Source organism: Mirounga leonina, unplaced genomic scaffold (assembly GCF_011800145.1).
Source record: "Mirounga leonina isolate KUSES-001 unplaced genomic scaffold, KU_Mleo_1.0 Mir_109, whole genome shotgun sequence".
NCBI lineage: Eukaryota > Metazoa > Chordata > Mammalia > Carnivora > Phocidae > Mirounga > Mirounga leonina.
In genome coordinates, this window is record NW_023270244.1 from 4,087,771 (window position 1) to 4,104,869 (window position 17,099).

The 17,099-nt window shown below is 35.5% G+C and overlaps 1 protein-coding gene across 1 annotated transcript in view; it reads right to left on the reverse strand.

Moving 5' to 3' along the window:
- The window catches only part of LOC118020073 (rhotekin-2), a 73,225-nt gene that overhangs the window by 25,008 nt on the left and 31,118 nt on the right, over window positions 1-17,099 (reverse strand). Inside the window, exon 7 of the mRNA XM_035019937.1 lies at window positions 5,118-5,212. Within this exon, the coding sequence (XP_034875828.1) occupies window positions 5,118-5,212 (95 nt within the window). The remainder of the gene's footprint in view (window positions 1-5,117; window positions 5,213-17,099) is intronic.

Here is a 17,099-nt window from a genome sequence, read left to right on the forward strand (position 1 = left end):
CTTCATTGTAACATATCTTTATAGATATATCTCACAGATACTAGGAATGAAAACTGCTACAAAGTATTTATTTATTTACATTTGTTGTGGTAAGAACACCTAACAGGAGATCTATCCTCTTACCAGATTTTTAAGTGCACAATACAGTACTGTTAACAATAGTGCATTATGCAGATCTCTAGAACTTATCCACCTTGCATACCTAAAATTTTATACCCGTTATTTAGCAACTCCTTCTTTCCCCTGGCAACTGCCATTCTATGCCTGCTTCTTTGAATCTGACTATTTCAGTTACCTCATATAAGTGAAATCAGGCAGTATTTGTCCTTCTGTGACTATTTCAGTTAGCATGATGTCCTCAAGGTGCATTCATGTTGCCACATATGGCAGAATTTTTTTCCTTTTTAAGGCTGAATAATATTTCACAGAACAGTGTCTGACGCATAATAGACACTCAACATATGATGGTAATTTTGATAATTTGCAGAGAACTGACACAAATGAAATGACAATAAACTCCATCTGCCAGATTTTCTGATGAAACTGATAATGCTAATACTATTACAGACTTCAAGTTTTGGGTGATGGAAGTCTAGATTGTTCAGACCAAACTTCCCACTGAAAACTACTGAAAATGCTGAATCAATATATTTAAAATTTTTTCCCAGAGCAACAAAGAGGTAACAAGACTATAAGAAATTACCAGTACAAATTTGATAGATAAGAACCAGTGAGTTAAGTGAGCACAGAAGCTGTGTTTGTCCTGAGAGCATTTGCCAATCCCAGCAAGTCTGAATTTATGATTTAATGATCCTGCAAAATGAGGAAGCAGAAATCAAAGTCTAGGACCTGAACAATGTAACTAGTTTAATGGGAGATCCTCCTCATGCTAGGCTGATATCCCGAAGGAATCACCAACAGGGTAGTGGTGAACCAGAAATAATCCAAGCCCAGGATTCTTAATGCCTAGAGGCGGGGGGATAGGAGGGGCCAAGAGAAACTCAGACATGATCTTTGGATAAAGCGGGCCTAGATTGATAGTCCCCCCCGCAGGTGCCTGCCAGAAGCAAACAGAAACATTAAGCGTCAATTTATTCCTGTATGTAAACTTTTGATTATGATAACAAGTATATGAAGACATTCAAGGAATTGAAACATCATGAGAACCACTAGAAAAAGACAACAGAAATAGACCCAGAAAGACATTATATATCTGAATTATTAGTCATAGACTATAAAAGAGCCTTTTTACTAAAAACCTAAAAGATAACATTGACAATGCATGCAGGAAATACAAAGTTCCAGAGCAAATCTGAAAAAGTCAAATAGAACTTCCAGAGCCAAGAAATACAAGAACAGAGATGAAGAACTCTTGGGAGGCTGGGTGATAGACATTGGGGAGGGTATGTGCTATGGTGAGCGCTGTGAATTCTGTAAGACTGTTGAATCACAGACCTGTACCTCTGAAACAAATAATACATTATATGTTAAAAAAAAAAAAAAAAAGAAGAAGAAGATAGCAGGAGGGGAAGAATGAAGGGGGGAATCGGAGGGGGAGATGAACCATGAGAGACTATGGACTCTGAAAAACAAACTGAGGGTTCTAGAGGGGAGGGGGGTGGGAGGTTGGGTTAGCCTGGTGATGGGTATTGAGGAGGGCACGTTCTGCATGGAGCACTGGGTGTTATATGCAAACAAGGAATCATGGAACACTACATCAAAAACTTATGATGTAATGTATGGTGATTAACATAACAAAAAAAAAGAAATGAAGAACTCTTCGTATATAGGTTTAACAGCAGATCAGATGGAGCTGCAGAGAGAATAAAGGAAATAGAACATAGTTCATAAAGCAATCCAGAAAAGCATTAAAGACAGACAAAAAGATGAAAAATACATCATAAAGGGTAAGAAACATAGAGGATAAAGCCAGAAAGACGGACACAGGTTTAACAGGAATGCTAGGAGAAAAGTAAGAGAATGGAACAGAGGCTCTCTGAGTAGAAAAGTGAGATTTTTGTTCAGAACTAATGAAAGACACCAATCAGTAATTTTAAGAAGTTAAAGGAGTTCCAAAAGCAGCATAAATGAAATTATATTCTACACCTATATCATAATGAAACTTCAGAAAACCAAAGACAAAGAGAAAATAAAGTTACCTTCCCGGAAGTGACACACTGACAAATGATTTTCAATAGCTAGTAAAAGAAGCCAGAAGAGAGTGCAATTATGTCTTTAATATTCAAAAAGAAAAAAAATTGAAACTGCCAAAATCCTATATCCTATAAAAGATACCTTTCAAGAATGAATCAAAATAGAGTCATCTTCAGACAAACACAAGAACAAAGTAGTATGGTACCAGTGGAACACACTAAATGAAATTCTAAGGATTATACTTCGAGCATAAGGAAAGTAATCCCAAATGTGAGATATAAGGTACAAATAGTACACAGAAACTGACAGGTAAATCTTAGTAAATATAAAATGTATAAAACATCTTGTGAACTTTAAAAATCAAATAGAATTATAATATATAACAATAGCACACCGGTCAGAGAAATGGAGTTTAACTGTTCGAAAGTCCTTGCATTGTCTAAGAAAACAGTAAAACCATCTTTTAATTTTAGACTTTAATAAGTATGATTAATGACATTTCTAGAAGTAATTTCTGAAAGATGAGAAAAAGAATTATAACTTTACTTAGAACAAGGAAAAAGTGAAATGATAAGATTATCCATCCTTAAAAAGGCAAGACAGAACAGAAAAACACATGATATGTGTAAGATCAATAGCAAACACAGGATATAAAGGGAGATTTAAGCCCAAATATTTAATATCATATAATATGGCTTATAAACTATTTGGTATTAAATGTAAAATGACTAAATTCTCCATTAAAAAACACAAAGATTAGGGGCGCCTGGGTGGCTCAGTCGGTTGAGCGACTGCCTTCGGCTCAGGTCATGATCCTGGGGTCCTGGGATCGAGCCCCACATCGGGCTCCCTGCTCCGCCGGAAGCCTGCTTCTCCCTCTCCCGCTCCCCCTGCTTGTGTTCCCTCTCTCGCTGTCTCTGTCAAATAAATAAATAAAATCTTTAAAAAAAAAAACACAAAGATTGTCAAATTGGATAAAAATTAAAATCCAGTATATAATCCTGTTTGAAGAGGCATATCTACAATATAAAAATAAGCACAGTTCAAGATAAAAGAGTGGAAGAAAATGCACAATTTAAAAATTGTGCATCAGGGGCTCCTGGGTGGTTCAGTCAGTTACGTGTCCAACTCTTGATCTCAGAGTTGAGTTCAAGCCTCACATTGGGCTCCAGTGTGGCGTCCCCTTAAGAAAACATTGTGTGCATCAAATAGCAAAGGCTCAAATAATATAAAGCAAAAATAGATGTAACTGTGGGAACTAGGAAAATCTACAATCACAGCAGATTTTATCACACCTCTCATAGTAATACAGAGTATATAGTCTACAATAATTACTTCTAACAAATAATTAGAATATATAAAACAGACAGCTGAATAAAAACACCGACAAGCCTACTGCAAGAATGATAATAAAAAGACAAGAGAACATACAAAAAGCCAGTATCAAATAGAAAGGAGGAACATCACTATAGATGCTGGGGAAATTCAATAAAACTATCATTAAGAAGTTAATGCTTATGAACCTCAAACTTTATTTTATTTAATTATTGTTTTATTTTTTGAGAGAGCATGCACGTGTGCAAGTGGTGGGGGGGAGGGGGAGAGGGAGAGAGAGAATCTTAAGTAGGCTCCACTCTCAGCAAGGAGCCCAACACGGGTACAATCTCACAACCCTGAGATGACCTGAGCCGAAATCAAGAGTTGGATGCTTAACCGACTGAGCCATCCAGGTGCCCCAATGAACCTCAAATTTTAGATAAAATAGACGCATATATATATATATATATATATATATATATATATATAAAACTTACTAAACCTGACTCAAGAAAGAGTAAACCTAAAGAACCCTATAACTATTAAAAATAATTGAATAGTGATATAGTGATATAACCATACAATGAAATACTATAAGCAATATAATACTGAAAGAACAAAAACCAAGTTGCTAAAAAGACATATAAAGTTCAAACCAGATAAAACTAAATTGTATTATTTAGAGAAGCACACATAGGTGGTAAAACCAAAAATAAATGCAAGGAAGTGAATACCATAAAAACTGGGATACATTTACACCTAGAATAATTAAGAAGTAATGTTGGCAATGTTCTTTCTTGATATGAAGGTAGTTATGCATATATTCATCTCACAATTATTTGTTACACTGTACATTTACGTTTTAAGAACGTTTCTGTATTTTTAATGTAATTTTTAGTGCAAAATCTAAAAAATATTGTTGTAAAATCATCTATTTCATCAGTATAGAGTCACCCATCTTTACAACAATAAGTATAAGTAAGGTTGTACATAATTTTATATATTCTGCTTCAGAAAATGGACAAGAATAACCCAAGTTATATTTCTAAACTACTTTGCCATCACCACTCTGTATTTTTCCTCATAGGTAAAATAATCTGGGAGAATGGACAATACTCTTGTTAAATTTTACAAATCTTTCTAATCACTTAGCTCCCTTCTTCAATTTGTTATATTATTTTTTTAGATAAACTACAACTACCAGTATCATCCAGAGAGAAAAGGGTTCAGATTAATTCAGCCCTACCTTCTCCTATATTCTCTGTTTCTACCAACAGGAGGGTTGGCTTCCTCAATTTCAACATCAAAAATAAGACAGGTCTTTGATTGCCAACTAGAAGGGTGGTAAAGTAATCAATTTCAAGTCAAAGACAAAGATTCAGAATACACAAAACCTTTCTATCCTCACTAAGCTAGCCTCACAAACAAATCTCTGGCAAATGGCATGGAAAAAGGAAAACAATTTTTTTTTCTCTTTAGGGGAAAAGGGATAGACATATTAGAAAGAACCCACAGATAAACGCATGCCTATGCTATTTAAGCCAACATCCGCTTCAGAGGAGCATATTAAAATTAGAAGTTATTACTGTCACCACATTATCTATTAACACAACATATGTAATAAGTAAAATATAGACTATACTCACCATTTCCATTAATAGACAGATTATGGGTCTTGAAGCTATCCTCAGCACTTTCCAAGGTCAGAGTAGCATGAGCCAGCAAATTATACTTTGCACCACTAGTAATAGGGAGAAATAAGACATACTTTGAGTATTTTAGTATATTTTCTACTACATAAAATATTTAGATGTTCAATAACAGAAAATAAACAACCTGATTAAAAAACAGGCTAAGGTCTTTAATAGACATTTCTCGAAAGAAGATCTACAAATGGCCAATAAAAACATGAAAAATGCTCAAGATCACGAATCATTAGAAAATGCAAATCAAAACCACAATTTGTGGGGCGCCTGGGTGGCTCAGTCAGTTGAATATCTGACTCTCAGTTTCAGCTCAGGTCATTATCTCGGGGTTGTTAGATTGAGCCCCGCATCCAGCTCTGTGTTCAGCACAAAGTCTGCTTGAGATTCTCTGGCTCTCCCTCTGCCCCGCCCCATGTTACATACAAGTGCGTGTGCTCTTTCTCTCTCTCTCAAATAAATAAATATTTTAATATTAAAATAAAAACAACAAGACACCACTTCACATCCATTAGGATAGCTTTTATTAAAAAAAAAACCAAACAGAAAATAATTGTTGGCTAGGATATGGACAAATTGGAACCTTTGTGCATTGCTGATGAAAAAGTAAAATGCTGCAGCCACTATGGAAAATGTATGCTGGTTCCTCAAAAAATTAGAAATAGAATTACCATATGATTCAGCAATTCCACTTCTGGGTATATACCCAGAAGAATTTAAAGTAGTGACTCAACTGGATATATGTACACACCTGTAAAAATAGCAGCATTACTCACAAGAGCCAAACAGTAGAAGAAGGTCAATTGTCCATTCAAAGGATGAAAGGATAAATAGTGGTACATACATACAGTGGAATATTATTCAGCCTTAAAAGGGAAGGAAATTCTGACACATGCTACAACATGAATTAACCTTAAAGACCTTACACTAAATGAAATAAGCCAATCACGAAAGGACAAATACTGCTTGATTCCATATGTAAAGTCCCTGGAGTGGTCTAATTCATAGAAACAAAAAGTCGATTTGGAGGGGGGAACAGGGTGTTATTTTTTACTGGGTAGAGAATTTCAGCTTGGAAAGATTAAGAAGTTCTGGGGATGGTTGCACAACACTAGTGGTGAATGCACTTAATGCCATTGAACTATACACTTAAAAATGGTTAAAATGGTAAATTTTATATTATATATTTAACCATAATAAAAAATGAAGAAAAGCCACATTTAGATGTTATAGATGACAGATTATAAACATAAATGAATTATCAACTTAGTATGTTTATCTCTTTATGCTATTTTATCATAAGAAAATCTGCAAGTTATTTGGTTTAACTCACAAATGTTTCTCTGAAAGATCTCCATTCATTCAAAAATATTAACCGAACACCTAAAATGTGCCAAGTCCTATGCAAGGTGATGGGCATTTTGGTAAACAAGACTCAGTATTATATTCTGATGCAAGGGGGAGGGGGAAAAAAGTAAGCAGAGGGATAAATAAAATAATGGCATTTGTAAGTTATAATGCAACCTTTTCTATAAAACAAAGGGGATAAGAAAACTGAGGACCTGTTAAGCAGGAGAAACAGGAAAGGACTCTCTAAGGGGTAATGGTGATGATCTCATAAGAGGATGGAACCAAGCAAAGAATGCGGGAAAACATTCCAAGCAGAGAGGACTGAAAGAAGAGCAGTGTGGCTAGAGCATAGGGAGCAAGTGGGAACCGCCACCTTAGGACACAAGGTCAAAGATAATGGCAGGGATTAGATCCCTCAGACTTTGCTGGGAGCTTTGGAGAAGAGTGGATTTGATTCCAAGTGTAACAGGAAGTCATTGGAGAAAGTTAATAAGAAGATAGTGATGGGATCTGATTCATATTTACTTCCTGGGAGTAAGAATGAATCTTCTTCTGATTTACCAACTTCAAAGATTTGGGGTTTTCATCCATCATATGGGAAAATGGAGGACGTCATTACTAATTCCACTTTTTTTCATGATAGTCCCCCTTTATGCTACTTGGGTTAAAATAGCACTCTTGCCAAAGTATCTAAAAATTCTGATGCTAAATTTAATATCCTGCTACTTTGTGGTGATAAAAAGTGAATTTTCATTCAATAATAATTCTATTTTCTGTGCTAGTAATCTTAATTTTATTTCAAGACTTTTTCTTGGTTTTATTATTTATTTTCCAATTAGTAAGACCTCAACATCCAAAACATCAGAAAGCATGTTAAAATGAGACAGACAGACAGACAGTAATATAGACAAACTTTGGAGAAGAGAGAAGTATGGTGGGAATTTTTATTAATTGTGCCAAGTGATATGTTTCATAAACTTTCTTTTCCTCATACTAAATCCTTAATAGAATCTCTACTACAAAGAAAAAGTATGTATACATGTAGTAGGTGTGTAATGCATACTTCACAGAACGTTACTCCCTTGGAGAACACCTGTTGGTTTGTTTTCTTCTCCAGTTTTATTGAGAAATAATGGAAATACTTTATAAGTACAGCATGATGGTCTGATTTACCTTGGTTTTTAATATACAACCACCATAAACTAGAGAGATCTCTCAATACCCAATGTCTTTTGTCACTGTTTATATAGGGAAATTTATGTTTCTGTCTCTAAAACTCAACAATGCATGACTAAAATTTCAAGCTACAGTCTGAATAAAATTGGTATAATGTCAACTACTATGCAGACTTCTGGAAAAATTCACTAAGCACCAACAAATCTCCACTGTTGCAAGAGCTAAAAGGCACCAGCCTCACACTCAGTGTGGGCCATTCTCTGCTACTACTCACTTATCCTGGGTTTCTATAGTACCTTCCATAGTTAGCTCCTACTTTTCCCTAGCATTACACAATGAGTCCCCCCACAAAAGTTGAGAAAGTATGAATGAAAACTATGGAGAAAAAAGTCAAAGCAATTGAGAACAGCAGTTACAATGGAAGAGCAAATATGAATACATACAAAGTGCCTACTAATAATCACTAACTGTCTGGTGATCAGGGCCCAATATGTTAAGCATTATCTCAACATGATAATTTGTCCCTGACATATAAGTTTTACAGAACTACATTATAATTTCTCCCACTTAGAATAAAGGGGATTAGACTCCCTACCGGCATTTTAATGCAGCATGTTATCTTCAGGAACAGCTGATTGTCAATAAGCAGGGAAGTGGTGCGAGAGAAAGATGCTAGCTAGATGTATGTGACAAACCACAAGCCTGGTGTGGCTGGAGTACGATGAAGGAGAAGGAGAGATGTCCCAAAGGTAAGTAGGGGGCAGACACTGTACATGGCAGTGCTTTGTGGGGCATACTAAGGACACTGGATTTTCTTCTGAGTGAGATGGGAACAAATGGTAGGTTGTGAGCAGAGGCATGTACTATGATGTGACTTGTATTTCTAAATGATCCCTCTGTCTGCCATGTGCAGAACAGACAACAGGGGCCAAGAGTGAAAATGGACACCAATTAGAAAGCTTCTGCAGTTGACCTGACTGGAGGTCAAAAAAGCTGATGCAGGACTGGAATAGGGTGTTAGCTGGTGAGCTGGTGAGAAGTGGCAAGATTCTTGATCTATTCTTAAAATCGACCCAATGTGGACATGGGAGGTGAAAAAGAAAAGAGCTGAAAACAACTCCAAAGCTTTTGGCCTGAGCAACCAGAAAAATGGAATTGTTATTACACTGCAGTAAGGCTGACTAAGAGAAGAATAGATATGGGAAATATGAATTTAGTTGTGGATGAGTCAAGTTTAAAATTGTTTTAGATATCTAGATGGGTTGTAGGGTAGGCAGCTGGACATATCAGTCTGGAGTTAGGAGAAAAAAACATGGAAGAATTAAATTTGGGAGTTACCAGTAAATAAAATGAAATTTAATTAAAGTTAGAAAGTCAAGTGAAGTCCAAGGACTGAAAAATGAGACACACTTCATCATTTCAGATCAAGATGAAGAGCAATGAACAATGGAGGCAGGTGAGGAACACAGTCAGAGGTAGAAGAAAAAACAGGGAAGTGGATCCTAGAAGGCAAGTTAACAGAAATTGTCCAAGAGAGAGAAAGAAGAGAGGAAGTAGAGGTAGGGAATATAGAAAACTTTTCTGTAAAGGGTAGCTGTCAAATGGGGCAGTACAAATGGGAGATATTTCAGCATGTATTGTGTTGGTAGCAATGATGCAGTAAAAAAAAAAAATTGATGATGTAGGGGAGTGGGGGACATGCGCAGGAGCTTACTTCTGAGTAGTTCAGAAAATGGGATCCAGTGCACAAGAAGGTGGCCTTAGATGAGGCAGAGTTCCCAAAGAGGGAAAGCAGCAAATAAAGATACAGATGCGGACAGGCTGACAGATTTGGCAGAAGGAAGATATGCATGTTCTCTCCTGACTGCTTCAGTAGTATTAGTGATAGGTGAAACAAAGTCATCAGCTTTGAATAAGGAGTAGAGAGGAGGGGGAATCGGAGTCTTCAGAGGAGACAGTAATATGATGTGACATGCTTTCCCTGAAGAGAGGTAAAGTGTAAGGCTATGGAAACTTAGTAGGATTGCTGTCACACTGAGAACTCACTTAAGGTTAGTGATCATGGGTCTAAAGGGAGACCAGTCATTATGACTGTTTTTCTCCAGCTTCCTCATCTATTTCTCATGAGTGCAGGTGCAGAGGAACTCAAAGGAGGATTTAACCAAGGTTGGAGTTTTTTCCAAGGTAAGTATGACATGAGAAAAATGCTAGGAAAGAATAAGTGGTAAATCATGGAGTCCAGGCTAATTTTGAGTCAGAGTACTGAAGGGAGCAAGCTGGAAATGTGGGAGGTGGTAGATAGAGTGGGATACTTGCTATAAAGATGGTAGAGGGTGTGAAATTATTCATAACAACAAAGTCTAGGGCACAATAATAGGTTGGAGGACTGAAATAGGCAGAAGGACAAGATCACTGGAGGCAGGGGGTCACAAAACTGATAGGTCAAGGTATTAGATGGATAGACTACATGTTTTTCTAAGCCATCAAGAAAAATATCTGAAATAGTGGGAGGCCAGGAGAGGGAGAGAAAGAGAATGAAGATACTTTTTATTTTTCGGAGTGACACTGTAATTTATTCTTACTAACCACTAAAAGCATTTGACTATTCTTCACTTCAGGAATAGCATCATTTCAATACATAATATAATATAAAATACTGCTATTAGTGTGCACAGGACACAGCTGGTTATAGGCTGTGCATTTGCACCAAGTGCACTGGGGAGGCGGCATGTTCAGAAAGCAACTTCTGTGGCAGAACAGGCTAACATTATGTGATGAGCGAGGTATATGTTCGAATTTTTTTTCAGACCTTAAGAAATAATTGTGTAAGACTGATGAATCACAGACCTGTACCTCTGAAACAAATAATACATTATATGTTAAAAAAAAAAAAAAAAAGAAGACAGTAGGAAGTGAAAAATGAAGGGGGAAAATCAGAAGGGGAGATGAACCATGAGAGACTAAAGAAATAATTGTGACTAAGACATCTTTTCCTCAGCTACTTTCAGGTAAACACGGAGCATATTTGCCTCTATTTTCAATAAATAACACATCTGAAAATAACAATCTGAAGAAAGTTATTGATAACTTCTAAGAATGGTTAAATAAACTATGATAGAGCCAAATGATAGATAATGTGGTCATTAAAATGATTATGTGACGACTCTAATAACTCCAGAAAAAAAGCTGAATGTGTAGATAACTATGAATATCTAACTATCCCCCCAAGCTAGGTACTTAAAAACCTGAAAAAAAGTCAGTCCATATATAAAAAGTATTTGAATTAGAATGAAGTATGAATAACTGTTTTTTTTCTCTTCTAGATTCTATTTGATAATTTCTGTAATCAAATAATGTGGTGAAGCAGTAGTATGATGGAACTCTCCCGTAAAAATCAGAGACAGGTAACGCATTATAATACCACATATGTACAGTCTAAGGCATTTTGACAAGCAATATCTTTTTAAAGATTCACAATAACTACTTGAGGTAGGCAGAGCAGATAGTTTGGTCCATGTTTTCAGAGGAAGAAACTGAAGTTCAGAGAATATAATTGACTTGCCTCTGCTAGGCAAGTAGTATATTGGAAAGAAAACCCCACTATACTTACTACCTTTATACTTCATTAAGAAATAGTTTAAAATTATGGTACTTTTTTCTGTTAAAACAGATACAAGGGACCATATTTTACCACCGCAAGAATTTTGAGTTCAGGGAGCATGACTTATTAACCTTGGAATCCAATGTGCCATATGATATAACTGCTGAATAATCCTTTCTAAGATGATTAAATGAATGAATAATGAAACTACACCCAATGGCTGAGGAGCTCCTTAGTTACATGTGAACTCTGCATCATCTTTCACACAATCAAAACAGTAACTTCATTGTCCTCAAAACATAAATAATCCATTTATGCTGGACAAGTATTAAGATACTTGTTTTATAACTTCAATCTAATTTAAAATGCAGTATAGTCGCTTATTTTTTTAAAAAAATTAATATACCTTTTTTGTCTAATAATCACTCTCAATTTTACCAGTTTTCTTGAAATGATTGTTTAAAATGATGTATACTTACACAGTGATGAATAATGTACTAAATAAATAGTTCTCAAGAAGCATAAAATAGGGAACTCAGCTATTAGAGACACTGGAAAAATCTGACTAAAGGAATTTCAGTAAGTGAAATTCCACGAATAAAATGAATAAAGGAATCACATCAGGGAGCATGCTAAAAATTACCAAAAATGTTCACTGTCTTCTTTTGGATCAAACAATACTTTATGATGATATTTCAAGTTACTTCATTTTTAAACCATGACTAATTACAATGCCAATGCTTCCAAAACCAACAATGATCTCACTTTTAAAACATTCTTGTCAGGATAACATTTTCTTACTAAAACATTACACTCATTCCTTTTAGCCAACCCTAATATTGAGTTCCCAACAGTTTAATCAGCTACATTTTTTTAATCAAATAGGCCAATTGTTATAACATTGTGTGGGGGGGTGGATATTGGTCCAAAAATGTTATGAAAAAATAAATGACTACTTTAAATGGTAGTCTAAAAAACGCACTCTTGTCAGAAAGAACAGCTATATTTGGTCACATGCCATATTACTAGAGAAGATATATACAGCCCAAGTTTGATCTGTTATGACCATTTTGGTTGAAAATTAAAAGCTGTATTGGGAATCTTCTCATTGAACTAGATCACTATTAAAGAAACAAAACTGATCCCCTTATGCATTCTGATCACTAGTGCTATTCTCAAACTCCTATCATGGTGCTGAAGCAGTCAGTTAAGGAATTACTAGTTAAGAGTCGTCCTGGGCTATGAATTTAACCTAGAATATGCTGAATTCACACCTGAAGCTCAGCAGAATATAGGTATTAGCAGAACATGATTCAGTGAAATGTAAAAGATTTTACTCTTCCTTTGACCAACTTTAATTGGTATAAATAAGCAAATGACAGGCAAGTTGCATGGGGAATGTTCATAAAGAAAATTAGTGTTTGGATTCAGGTATAAACCAAGTAGAACAACAAATCTAAATAGAATGAACACTTCAAGACAAATAAGTCAGTTGTTATTTAAAAGAACTTAATACTGGGGTGCCTGGGTGGCTCAGTTGGTTAAGCATCTACCTTTGGCTCAAGTCATGATCCCAGGGTCCTAGGATGGAACCCCACATCAGGCTCCCTGCTCAGCGGGGAGTCTGCTTCTCCCTTTGGCCCTCTCCCCCACTCCCCGCTAGTGCTCTCTCTCTCTCACTCCCAAATATCTAAAAAAAAGGAACTTAATACCAACAATATTATGCTCAAAAATTCCTCCAGGCTTCAAAAAGAATATAGGTTAAATGTAAGTTCTAACATCACTTAGATTATGTTCTATGAAATTATAAGTAATGGTTTTAAATTTTAAAGTATCTGTCTGTATTTTATAATCCTATGTTGTTTTTAAATTGCAATGCTTTAGCATGAGTTTGAAAAAAAGTTAAGGAAAAGCACTAGTCTCAGAACAGTAAAAATAGCAACAATAATGGAAAGAGCTACAATTATTAAATTCCCACTATATTTTTATTTTTTTCAATTATTAATTTTTGAGGAAACCCCCATACTGTTTTCCAGTGGTTGCACCAATTTACATTCCCACCAACAGTGCACAAGGGTTCTCCCTTTCTCCACATGCTCACCAACATTTATTTCTTATTTTTTTAATAACAGTCACTGTAACAGGTATGAGGTGGTATCTTACTGTGGTTTTGATTTGCATTTCCCTGATGATTTTTGATGTTGACCATCTTTTCGTGTTTCTGTTGGCCATCTGTATGTCTTCTTTGGAGTAATGTCTATTCAGATCATCTGCCTCTATTCTAATTGGATTTTTTTTTCCACTATTAAATCCTAAGAATCCTTTATGTATATGGATACTAACCCCTTAACAGATATATGATTTGAAAATATCTCATATCATTCAGTAGGCTGCCTGTTCATTTTGTTGATGGTTTCCTTCACTGTACAAAAGCTTTTTAGTTTGATGTAACAATTCCACTACTGGTATTTATACAAAGAAAATGAAAACACTAATTCAAAAAGGTGTATGCATCCCTATGTTCACTGTAGCACTATTTATGATAACCAAGATATGGAAACAACCTAAGTACCCACCAATGGATGAATAGATAAAGAAGATGTGGTATATTTATACAATGGATGACTACTCAGCCATAAGAAAGAATGAAATCTTGCCTTTTGCAACAACATGGATGGACCTTGAGGATATTATGCCAAGTGAAATAAGTCAGACAAAAAAGACAAATACCATATGATTTCACTTATATGTGGAATTAAAAAACAAAACAAATAAAACGAAACTAATAAATATAGAGAACAGACTGGTGCCTGTCAGAGGGGAGGTGTGTTGGGGGGTTGGCAAAATAGGTGAAGGGAGTCAAGAGGTATAAACTTCCAGTTATAAAATAAATAAGTCATGAAAATGTAATTTATAGCATGGTGACTACAGTCAATCATATTGTATTAAATATTTGAAAGTGTAAATCTTAAAAATCCTCATCACAAGAAAAAAAATCTTTAACTTGGAATGGTGAACTAGTTACTAGGCAGTAACTGGACTTATTGTAGTGATCATTTCTCAGTGTATACAAAATTGAATCATTATTTTGTACACCTGAAGCTAATATGTTAAATGCAAAATAACCTGCCCTGGGTCACACAAATAATACACGACAGAACAAAAAATTAAGTATTCACTGCCAAACAATAAGGTTTTAAAATGAGGCTTGAGGCCCTCCTTTTTTTTTTTAATACAAGCTTTAAGGTGTATGAAACCCTAGAAATGTCTCTAAGGAGGCTCCTAATAAATGATTGTGTCTAAACATCCTTACCTTTCATATGAGAAAACTGAGACCCAGGGAATAATGTAACTTCTCCAGGACATTACTGGTCCTTTCGTTGTTTTGAATAAAGCAAAATAAATTTTGCTGCTTAAAAAAGTTTTAAAAACTACTGAACTCAATGGAAAATTTTTGACATATCTTAATCTAGAAAAGTTTTAAGAAGGCCTTAATTCTAAAGGAAGAAAATTAAAGGGTCCTTTACCTACTTTTCAATGATATTTATATGAGAAAAGACTTAACATCTTCTATGACTATTTTTCAGTGGAAAATGGGGGGGGGGGGAACCCATCCAATGGATCGTGACCTCAACCTATGACTCATAAACTGCATTTTTAAAAACTAAAAATAGGGCGCCTGGGTGGCTCAGTTGGTTAAGCAGCTGCCTTCAGCTCAGGTCATGATCCCAGGGTCCGGGGATCGAGCCCCACGTCGGGCTCCCTGCTCAGCGGGAAGCCTGCTTCTCTCTCTCCCTCTGACTGCCACTCTGCCTACTTGTGCTCTCTATCTCTCTGTCAAATAAATAAAAACCTTTAAAATAAAAAAATAACTAAAAATAGAATAAAAAAGTCTGATACGTGTATTATAAATAGCTAGCGCCAAGTATTGCTTCATGAAATCTATGTTGCTTATGCTGCTGTACACTCAGTAATGATGTAAAATGTATTTCTTAGCATAGGCCTCAATCAAAACAGACTGAAAGCTACAATGCTAGAATCCCAAGACATTTTCCATATGTAATGTATCTGACATGAAAAGAGTTATATAATTATGTTGTGATGATTGACATTTCCAGGGTCTATATACCTGAAATATTTTGCTTTTTGTAATCATAGTAAAGTTATTGACATGCTGAAGAGCCAAATCTATCAGAACATGCAAAGAAATTCTAAGAATATAGACTGATCAACAGTTTTCCCAAGAAACATAAACATAAAACTTTGTGAAGTAACAACACAATGTTTAAAGAAAGTATCTGAAAGAAACCATGGCTCCTTGAAGAAATGGTTACTCCAAGTCTGGGTAGAAAAATACAAGATAAATGTGGAACATCTTGTGTCAGAAAGCAAAGAAGCTATCAGAGATTAGGTTATGTCAAAAGCTGCAGGAGTCAGCTAAAAAGCTTCCCCCTGATCATAGATGGGACAACTTGGCTTCAAAGAGAATAATAACTGTAACAGATTGAAACACAAACATATACAAAAATTCAAGAGTTCAAGTAAAAGAGTACACTGATTACCTCCATGGTTGCTGGGATATCAACTCATTATTCTAAAATTGGGTAAATAAAAGAATCCAGCCTTTTTTTCTCCCTTTCCTCCAATTTTTTTTTTCATTTATATCCACAGTTCATGAAGGAAAGTTCCTCTTTGAGAAAATTCAAAGTTTAAAAAAAAATGCATGACAGGGGCGCCTGGGTGGCTCAGTCATTAAGCATCTGCCTTCGGCTCAGGTCATGATCCCAGGGTCCTGGGATCGAGCCCCGCGTCAGGCTCCCTGCTCCTCGGGAAGCCTGCTTCTCCCTCTCCCACTCCCCCTGCTTGGGTTCCCTCTCACTCTGTCCCTCTCTCTCTGTCAAATAAATAAATAAAATCTTTAAAAAAAAATGCATGACAAATTTAGAAAGTCACCAAACTATAATCCCTAATGAAATAATTATCAGTAATAGCTGTTAAAACCATTAGATAAAACATTGATAGGGAATGTTATAATGGATGAATTAGGCTGGCAACACCTGAACACACTGATCAATTTTAACATAACTGTAAGTGGGACAAGGCCTCCTAATGGGAGACAGTAGGAAGTACCCATAACCAATGTGAAGCATTACTGCCTAAAAAAGAACCTGAATCAAATCAGGCCTCTAGATTTACCAATTGTAGGAAACGGGGGATAGAAAAAGATGTTTAAAAAAACAAAGATGCAATTAGCTAAATTAAAAATATAGGAAATTCTACAAGATCTGATTTCTTCAATAAACAATGGCAAGAAAAAAGTAGACAGGAAATGATTAAAGATTAAAAGAAACTTAAAAGATTCACTTAAATGCAACACTGTAGACCTTATTTGGATCCTGATTTGCATAAACAAATTACAAGAGGACATTTTCATAATTGGGGCAATTTGAATACAGACTGGATACCAGATGATATTAAGGGCTTATTTTTTATTTTGTTAGACATGATAAAGGTACGGAGGTTTTGTTATACAGAGATAAAATATTTTTTAAAATCTGTAAGAATAACGCATGACATATATAGAAATCCAGTTAGTAGGCTGACAGGCAGCAAACACTTTGACAAATAGTTCCTTTTCAAGAACATTTCAGCTTTGTGGTAGGTACTGGAATTCCAAATCGCTAAAACACACTTCCTACTTTCAAAGGAAGGTATTAAGGATACCTCAACTGGGTAAATGTCAGTTTTGTTTCTGCTTCAGGATGTGTCTTCCATTTAAAATGTAAACTTATACTCTA